This window comes from Thunnus albacares, chromosome 10, assembly GCF_914725855.1.
Source record: "Thunnus albacares chromosome 10, fThuAlb1.1, whole genome shotgun sequence".
Lineage (NCBI taxonomy): Eukaryota > Metazoa > Chordata > Actinopteri > Scombriformes > Scombridae > Thunnus > Thunnus albacares.
The window spans coordinates 10,907,194-10,917,362 of record NC_058115.1 but is presented as its reverse complement, the minus strand read 5'-3'; the positions used below and the strand labels follow the sequence as shown (position 1 = coordinate 10,917,362).

The window sequence follows — 10,169 nt, the reverse complement described above, 5'->3', positions numbered from 1 at the left end:
TTTTATAATGCTGATGTCAAAGACAAATGGTGTGCTTTAGGAAACTAGTTTCCATCAGAGGGAACAGAGTGATGTCAACAACGAGCAGGTTTATTCCAGTAATAACACGTATCAGGGGATGTTTGCCTTTATAGTTGATTAGGGGGCACTGGTGCCTCTGCAGGCAGTGACAACACTGTGTTGACCTGGTGGCCTCCTGCCCTGCTGCCTTCAGTGCACAGGAAGGCCAGCTTCCTGTTTTTCTGCCCCATCAGTTTGGAGGACAAAAGCACAGCGTAGGATTGACACAGGAGCACAATCAGCACCCAACACCACAAAGCACCCACCCACGTACTGTCACACCCACAGACACATACACACACTCCGATCAAGATAGTTCATTTCAGTAAATCATTGTCTATACTGATCATTATCAGCTTTGACCTGGATCAGGTCAGATAGCGTGCTGCAGTAAACATGTAAAAACACTAGTATATGGGACACTTTTAATGTGGTGTGTGATATTTCATTTTACATTTCAGTAGCAGTATCAATTCTTTATGGAAAAAAGGGGAACAAACCTGGTACATGGGCTTAGCTGATGATTTAAGTTGAAGCTGAGGCTACATGGTATGTATCTAGGCTATTTCTTATGTAGTGAAATCCATACTATATTTTTTCAAAGCTCCCTGAGCGAAACTGAACATAAAAAGACAATGAAAGGGTGTGAAGGAGTAAAGCAGATTAAAGGAAAAAGAGAGTACATCTTGTACAAGTACTGAGCTCAAGAATGAAAGAGGTAGCACTGTGCAGGGCAGCAGAAGGAGAGAGAGAGGCGCCTCTCACATTCCGCCATTGTCCAGCTTCCTTCAGGCTTCAGAACCAGCACTTCCTCAGGACACGGGACAAGGCAGACAGTTAGTTTAATAAAAACAGCAGACACACATTGTAATAAAAACAGCACACGCGCACACGCACACACAAAGAGTAGACTGTCAAATAGTCAAACAGGATTTGATGCATAGTTGAACCTGATGGTATTGTCTACTAAAATGAATTTTGTATAAAGGCTACTAAAAGTGCATGTTATTATCTTTATAATAACATATACATAAAATGTAAATAAATGCAACCATATATAAATCACACAATAATATATTTAGATTTTTTTTATGTAACACACCATTTTCCATCCGCTTATTTTACCTTTTTAATATTCCTTGTTCAGATTCAGTCTTTTAATGCATTCATGTCATGTCAATTTTCTGTCTCAGTCGACCAACTCAAGCTGTTTTCAAACGACTGGACGTCACTAATGCTTCAGACTGCCTGGGAAACAGTAGATGTGCAGGTGTTTCGCCGTTAGATGGAGATCTTTCCACGGTGACTCCTCCTCAACACAAACAACATTGAGTCCGAATGCTTGACAGTTCTGTTATTAATTTACACAGTGAGAATATTGGGACCGACTCAGACCCGTCTACGAGCTGTGATGTCTGGCATTGCTTTACAGACTAGTTAAATCAATTACTGCGTTTCTACAATCAAAAACAGCGGAGCATGTCTGTCAACAGTCTCACAATTAACCTTGCCTCCTCTCAGCAACTCCACCGTCAATAATCCAATTAACTAATTTGCTTACGTCGATTTTCCAGAAGAGGGCGGTGTCATAACAGTTTTAGCAATAAGCCCAGCTCCGCACTGCAAAAAAAGAAAAAAGAAAAACACCAACTAGTCATTTCAGAAAAACAATTTAGTTCAAGTATTCTTTGTAGTTTTCTGAAAAGGTTACTGTTTGAGCCACACTGTTCAGTGTCAACATGATGTCTGACTAATTTCTAATTAATTGAGACGATTCAAACAGTGGTGGCCTCTATCTCACCACTCACCTTGTCTTATAATAGATAAAGATTGACACTAATGACTTTTGAACATTTAACACTTTTTGCAGTGTGATGGAGCTGGTGTCTATCTGTCCCCGAAGCGTCCACAGCAGCCCAGAGTGACGTCGCTTAACCCAGGAGAAAAAGCCAGATCTGTCAAGTGAACCAATGATAGGCAGAGCAACACCGGCACAGAGGCAAATCTGCTTTCATAATAAAATCAGAATGGCGTGTCAATGGTTACCTTGGCGTCCAGAGCCAGGTGATGTACCTGAATTATGACAGCTACAGTCTAGATCTAGAAAGATTAGTACAGAGTCTACTAATACACCAGAAACAGAAATAGAGATGACACTGGTCTAATGTTAGTGTTTGCAGTGTTTTTATATCAATGCATTATCCCTTAATGGCAGATAATTAAGAGACTACATTACACGTTAGCCTAATGTGTAAATTAAAGGGAAATGTGCCCCTTTAAATATACTTTATAAGCTTTTAAAATCAAGTTATTTTAAGGAGATTTCATTTTAGTCTCCTTAGAACCCCTAATAAAGTTTAACAATACCTTGACTTAATAATTAGACTTTTGAATATGTAACATATTACACATTAATGTGTAAGTTAAAGGGTAAGGTATAACATACCCCTTGAAATTACTTATTTTCTCTATTTAAGAGCTATTTAAGGTGTGTCTGAGAGGTTTAGTTTGGGTCTTTTGAGAACCCCAAATACCACTCAGCAAATGTGTTTTGCGCATTCTTACTTCTTACTTCACTTGAATGTTTGATCTTCACTGTGCAATATGTTGTACATGCAGAGCTTGACACTGGAAGGCTGTTCTCACATTCATCTGCCGAAAGTTTTTTCTGTGCATAACAAAAATCAAAAAGGGCATATAACCGTTAAGTTAAGGGAAGGTCCATGGCATAAGCTTGTGGATTCTTGACCTCTCCTGTCACATCTTTTATTTGTATTATCTGGATTTTATACAGTCTTATGTGTATGCAAATAAAATTTAAAAAATTAAAAAATGGGGGCAATTGTGGTCCAATATGCAACTTACACAAATATAATGTGGAAACATGAAGCCTTGATCCAGTGCATTAATACTGAGAATGGACTTTACAGTGACGTAGGAGACATTTTTCGAGTAAAACATTTAATATATTTACATATTCATAGCTTCTGGATTTTTCAATGAGGTAGTAGGAGTAGCAGTTTTTTAAAATGGAAATAAACACATCACACACAAATAATTATTCAAAGTAGAGCATTTTTATATGTCTTAAAACATGTCTGGGGGGGATCATTAAAATGTGAAAGGTGTTTCAAGGAATTTCACCTTTTCAAAGTAGTGGACAAATTAAAGAATCATTCATTTAGATTAGGGTGTTTATGATATTTTTATTGGTAAATTACGGATTAACTAAGAGTATTTTTTGTTTGTTTGTTTGTTTTTCACTGACAGACTGTTGTCTAAGTGGCGTGAATGCTTGGATACAGAAAAGTAATCAGGGCCACTCATCGTACTTTGAAAGTGAGTACCGGAAGAGGTTTGCTGTGTGTGTATTGACAGCATAAGCCGCAGCAGGGAGAGCGCGCGCGGCGGAGCTGGAGTCAGCCGCGAGCGAAAATGTGAAGGTGGAATCCGACTGAGCAGCATTGTGTTCTAACCGGCGACTGTTTCTCTGGAAAAAAAAAACAACCGACATTCCCACACAGCAAAAGCAGGAGCTTTGTTTGGAATTAATAATCCCTGGAAATAGCCTCGCTTTCTTTTATTCCTCTTATATTTTTTCTAGCCCTCTTTCTGGCTCTGTCCACCTTCTCAGAAATTGACTGGGAGCAGTGTTGCGGAGAGTGAGGAGCATCATTTACGTCCACTGGATATTCATTTTTTTTAATCACACAATTTGGAAGGAGTAAAACTGCTCCGCGAAGATTTTCTCGTGCTTTATGGGATTATTTTCGACAAAGCGGCTTTGTTTTAGATAAGAAACACATTGGGCATCATGAGTTCCAGTGGTAAGTCCATTCTTGCGCGCTTTATCCTCTCCACTTGACGCGCAAGGACAATATCTATAGGTGAGAGCAGAGAGGAGAAGTACCACAGAACAATAGTAGCTTACTCAATATATGATGGAAGAGATTACAGAAAGTGTGGTGATAATAAAGATTTTTAAACAAGATTTAACCCAATTACAGTTTCCCATCACCTCAAAATATTGTAATATTCATAGTTATATGAAATTGTCATTTTCCTTTACATTCAGAGAAAAAACAGAAAATGTGATGCCTCTTTAAATAGTGTGTATTTTTTAATATTTATTTATAATAGACTTGGAGCAGGTTTTGAGGGGATAGGAGAGATAAGTATATCTGGAGGTCAAAGTAGCATTTGTCTAGAGTTCATCCATAGAAGAGCATTTTTGGGATTCTTCATCCACATAACAGCTGTTGCCTGGGCCCTCCCAATGTCTGCTCCTCTCTGTCTGTCACTTCTCTTTCATCTCTTTTCTCCTTCTCTTCTGTCACCATCACCACGTACCACCAATATTTTATCATAATTATAATAATAATACACTTTTATCTACATAGCTCCTCTCGTACACAAGCTGTAGCTCAAAGCACTTAGCAAATTAAAAAAAACAATTTAAAGAACAGTTATTTGACCTCTCTCGGGAGACCACCCAGGCTTTCAGCTGTTGCCTCTTCATAAAAGTCCACCTGTCTTCTAACATGTTCATTGGAGGAGCAGGAAACCTATGGCGCTGGAGGATTCTGACCTAGCCACTGTTTGGTTGGTTGGTGTCATGGAGTTAAGTTGACTGTGATGCAGCAGCACATGACGAATAAGGATGACAGCCCGAGGGCTCCTGTCATACTTATCTTACACCGGCCCGGGGCCTGCCATGATGCTAAGCTGACCTTGTATCAGCTGACTCTGACCATGATCCTCTGTCAGCTGAATCAGGGCTTTCCTAGGGCTGGCTGGTCACCTGTGTGTGCATGTGAACATTCTTGTTGTGCATTGTGTTTACAAGTTATCACCGGTTGACTCGCAAGGCAGGCTTTGATCTCCAAAGGAAAGACTTTTCTTTGCAAAAAAATTCCTCTCCTGTCCCTTAGCTGTCAGTGAGGCCAGTTGATGTGTGCCAAGTGCTCGGTGAACTGATGGTGACGGGCTCTTCCTGTCCTCCCGTGTCTACAGGAGGAACTGGGTATTACTGCATCATTCATAATCTAGCCTGTCATTGTGTGGCACTACATTATTCATCCAGTACTCTTAACCCTCTGGTACCGAGCCTTCCCTGACTGCCAGTCCCCGTGCCGTGCGTGCCGGGAGTGGTGTTGCAGTTGTTCACTTGCTGAGAAAATGCGTAGAATTCTTTTGTTAAGCTTCAGAATGCTTTTCTCAGCTGACACGAGGAGGGGGAGCACATGCAGCCAGCGTGTGGAGAGCTGTCACAAGCTCTTGTGATTTAAAAGCATGTGCTCAAACAGGAACGCACACAAACACACACATCAATAACATGTCAACCATCAACCTGTGGTATGCGGTTTGCACCTGAGTATGTGAAACTGTATGACTGTATTTAACCCTGTGTGTGTGTGTGTGGGTGTGTGTGTACGAGTGTGTGTGTGTGTGTCAGCTTTGTCACAGCAGGCAGATGGTGGTGTAACATGTGTCTGTACTATGGCTTTAGGCATAAAACACAGCAAGCATCACAGCTGAGGAAAGAACCTCTCCTCTCCTCTCCTCTCCTCTCATCCCCTCTCCTCTCCTCTCCTCTCCTCTCCTCTCCTCTCATCCCCTCTCCTCTCCTCTCCTCTCCTCTCTCCTCTCTCCTCTCTCCTCTCTCCTCTCTCCTCTCTCCTCTCCTCTCCTCTCCTCTCCTCCTCCAGTCAGTCAGTCAAACATATGTTCCCCTCTGCTCTCAGCACTCTTAAGGTTTGGACATGAATGGGCCTGCTAGGCTGTGCTGTGTGCAGTTTTTTCCGCTGCATTGGGTGTGATAGCCCACAGGCCATCGACACACACAGAGTAATTACACACAGCGCTGACTGTCTGTCTTCATCTTCTGGGCCTTCTATCTCTCATGGTCACTGGGTTTGTGTGTTTGTATGTGTGTCCAGTTAGACTCTTATTTTCTGCCTGGCTGGCGGATGAGTCTGGACTGTGGGTGTAGCAGGTTTGTTTCTGGTGGAAAGGACTTCAGTTTAGCACAGTTAGACATACATGCACGCGAAAAACTGATATATAATCATTTATAACAACACAGTTATGTAATATTTGACCAAACTGATAACTCAGGCCATTTCTGAGATGCTCTTTTTTTAAGGAGTGCATATGTACAGTGTGTGTTTCAGGGGAGTGATAAAACACATGTTGATCAATATACTGATCATTGGGCTCAGGGACCTGAGGGGATCTGCAGAGCCATACATCACTCTCTCTCTCTTTCTCTCTCTCTCTCCCTGTGCTGTAGAGAGTTCTCAGACAAAACACATCAGAGAGGCAAAGATAAATTTAGTACAGTGTGCTGGACTGAATGTTTTTACACATAATATTCCCATTTTTCTGTCTTAACTTTAACAAGTAGTGCTGTGTCTCATGTAATGATTAAGACATACTGTATGGTTTGAATGCATAAAGACTGAAATATCTCAACAACTGTTGGATGATTACCATGCATCCTAGTTACTTTGGTGATCCTCTGACTTCATTGAGCACCACTAACTTCTTAAATATCTTAACATCGACTTGATGGATTGGCACAAAATTGTGTACAGATATTCATGGTTCCCAGATGATGAATACTCATGACTTTGATGATCAATTGACTTTTCCTCTGGAGGAACATGAGGTCTTTTAATTTATCCAATACTTAAGTTTATGGCCAGATACTTAGAAAATTAAAAACATTATCATCATGCTTTGTTTTTAGTGGTATTTAGAAATTGTAAGCATGCTAACATGGGAGACTAAGATGGTAACCATATAGTGCAGTGTTTCCCCTATATTCAGTGCACCACTGCAGAATTATGAGCGCCGCTGCTAAAATTTCACATGATCATTAATATCAATGGACTACTAATGATTTTCACTTGCACACTGTGCGAGCATGATAACACTGTAGAATTGTTTTGAGTCATTGACTAGTGCATCAAATCCTCAAATCCCAGAATCTTTCCTCTCTTCATTCTTCAAAGGACATCTAGGTGAAAAGTACTGTTATAAGAGTAGCAGAGCTCCCTTAGGGAAGTGCATAATATATGTGGTTGAGTGAGTAGAACAAGTGTCAGAAAAGTGACAGTAAATGCGAGCGGAGCAGAGGAAAAGGTTAGCAGTAAGTTGTCAATCTGGCAGTAAATGTACAGTACAGGCTACAGTGTGTCAGTGAATAAATGCTGCAGCTTCTCAAGACCAAAAGAAGTCTTGTCTGTTGCATCCCCAACACCTGGAATAGTAAAGGGGGTTAGCCCCAAAATTAGTGACAATGAGTTAGCATAACCTGACGAAGTTCACTTAAGGTGGACTGACCACTAAGTGGACCAGCTTAGTGTCAACCTCAGCCGCTCTTCAACAGAGAACGGAGAAATGTCTGGCTCCTGAGTCTCTCCCGAGTTTGGCTCAGCACTCCCCTAACATTAGGTTTGCTGATACATTGTGAAAGACCACAGTGTTGGTTGAGGTAAAATTATGACCTCCTGGTGGTGCTGGACCAAATGTCAGGGATTCCACAAACTCAATAAATTATCCTTAAATACCCACATGAAATTTCATGGCAATCTGGCCAGCAGTTATAGAGATATACTGGTCTGGATTAAAGTGTCTGATGGACTGAGTGATCTATTTACAGACTGATACACATTCCCAATTTTCTGCTGCTAGCTTGGTAAAGATAAATAAGTAAACACGACTTGATCAAATGATGGATATTTTCTGCTCTGTTTCCATGTCAGCTGTGTTTTTCCTTTTTATGGAAGGAATGAGCTGAAACAAGGATAGACAGGGATGGGGGCCGTATCATACTGTATATGATTCCTGCTCTTCTGCCTCATCTGGCAAACAGTCCAAATCTGAGCCAAACACCATTTATCACTCCCTCTGCCAGACGCCTTAGTTCAATAACACAGAGAACAAAGGTGGGAGACAAAGATGCACAGATGCAAACACAGATGCTGGGATGCACAGATGAATATTCATGCACAGTTGTGTTCAACTGGTACGTATTTACAGGTCAACATAGAATTGGGCACATAGTTTTGTCGTACATTTGCAGTTACAATCACAGTGGATACTAAACCGATATTCAATCTGATTTTGTATACCAGCTAAAGCCTTTGTGGAAAGGAAATTTTGGAGACAGCATTGAAACAACATTCAGTTGCCAGTTCATAAGTACACTCTAAGCCTTCTTTTTATTCTAATTGAATGAATAGATTCATCAGTAGAGTTATTCAGCACAAAGCTAAACCGTTGTGGCTGTATTGTATGTTTTGTCCTCCAGGCTGCTCCATGTCTCCATGACCTTGGCTTCTGGTAGGATTGAGTGATCATTCAGACTGTCACTAGCAGTCTGACCCTTCTCTCTCTCTCCATACAGTGGCAGTATGTTTGTGATACCACTGGACACTATCATAGCTTTGATAAATGCTCCTCTCCAAGGTCTTGACAGAGACGAAGGGTGATAAAGGGACGGTGGGGGTGGGGGAGGCAGGTAGAGACCTGATCGTTGGCTGCGTTAAATCATGAACAGGGGTGACATTTTGCTTTGTTGTGAAAATATCTACATATACAAAGACCACATATTCCTCTTAGCTAGTAAGGCCCCCACTCAGATAGCTTTGGTGTGTTTTAGCCAAGCAGCAACTACCAGGGCTTGAGGCTGAAGCCAGTGTGGAAGTACCTTAAAAGTGCTCTGGGTTCTAACTAACTCTGGGTTTTAAACCGGCTCCAATCCAAGATTCAAGAAACTTTATTGTCTGTCACATAGAACAGACATGGCTCAATCAAAGACAAAGGTAGACAAATGTAACAAAGTAGAAACAGTAAAAATGCAAACCACTGGATGACGTCACACCTTGCTATGTCCATGTTTATAGTCTATGGTTATAGCTTGTAGAAAAACATGAATGTAGCATCAGTGATATCATTACACTACCTGAAGAAATGTTGTGAAGTTTGTATTTGAGTTCACTGCTGGACTCTATCTTTCTCAAGAAACCTTATTTTGGATAACAGGGTGGACCCTGGCTAGATGGCTAAAATTGCTGTTTCAAACTTGCTACCTAGACACACAAGTGACATTAGCTATGGAAACTCCATAGTCTTTTGGAACATATTTAACATATTTAAAGAGATGAGTTGTGGGTTTTCCCAGTCACTTCAATACAGTCAGAGATTTCTTGCAGCCAGCAACTTGTTGGCATTAGCAGAACTTCATTCTGGAGTGGCTTCACTTTTTAGCTACTATGGTTGCTGCTTAGATTCGGGGACAAATTTAGATGTGTGCGGGAGAAATGTGTGCCATCATCGGACCCTCGGAGTTCTATAAGATTTAATATTTGGCTCAGAAAATCCGAAAAGCTTGAATTTGAAAAACTCAACAGCAGAATCTCCTAACAGTTTAACTATGGCTATTTTTGCACAGATCGATGCATTCTACCGGTCATAATAATGCTTGTGATAAAAATTGTGGATGTAAAAAGTGTCTTCTACCACATGCACATAGCTTACAATTCACCATGGAGCTATAACTAACCTGAGCAGAACACAATTTTTTTTACATCAACTTTTGTGTCGTCACAGGCCATCCTTTACATAAGTCACATCTGTGTAATAGTCCTATTAATATTTTGCCTTAGCAGCAGAATTACTATGTTTTGGATAGACTAGCTTATGAAAATTTAAGCTAGGTATCCCTAACAAATAAGCTGCTTAGTGTGACGGGGTTGAAGACTTGTTTTAAATCTGACTTAAGTCTGTGGTTAGAAATTCACACAATGAATTAATATAACAGATAAGCTTGGGTGTCGTATCAAAAACTATACAAATCTATGAAAACTAAACCTGGTTTGTGAAACAACACATTTTCCTTTGATAATTCAAGTCCAAATGGTCTTTGCATTGCTTCTCTTTGATTGTTTTTACTACTCCTCTCACTCGTCATCACCAGTCTCCCAGCATCCTCTGTGACTGAGCTCCCAGTATGTTCTTCCTCGGGGGTGTCAGGTCAGGGGCAGGAATAGCAGCCACCTTTAGGTCCCTGGGGATGCTGTCGGCCTCTCTGACCCTGGCCC

The 10,169-nt window shown here is 40.9% G+C and overlaps 1 protein-coding gene and 1 long non-coding RNA gene across 5 annotated transcripts in view; one reads left to right on the top strand and one right to left on the bottom strand.

The window, feature by feature from the left end:
* Nucleotides 1-1,282: 1,282 nt before the first annotated feature.
* Nucleotides 1,283-1,981, bottom strand: LOC122990405. Its single transcript, XR_006405347.1, has 3 exons — nt 1,869-1,981; nt 1,622-1,680; nt 1,283-1,369 (listed from the first exon to the last, which is right to left on the bottom strand). It is a non-coding gene; the product is annotated as an uncharacterized LOC122990405 (long non-coding RNA).
* Nucleotides 1,982-3,473: 1,492 nt separating this feature from the next.
* Nucleotides 3,474-10,169, top strand: part of ablim3 (actin binding LIM protein family, member 3) — a 48,169-nt gene continuing 41,473 nt past the window's right edge. For all 4 annotated transcript variants that reach the window (XM_044364176.1, XM_044364175.1, XM_044364174.1 and 1 more), the window contains exon 1: nt 3,474-3,887. In XM_044364176.1, the coding sequence (XP_044220111.1) occupies nt 3,875-3,887 (13 nt within the window). In that variant the 5' untranslated portion in view covers nt 3,474-3,874. The remainder of the gene's footprint in view (nt 3,888-10,169) is intronic.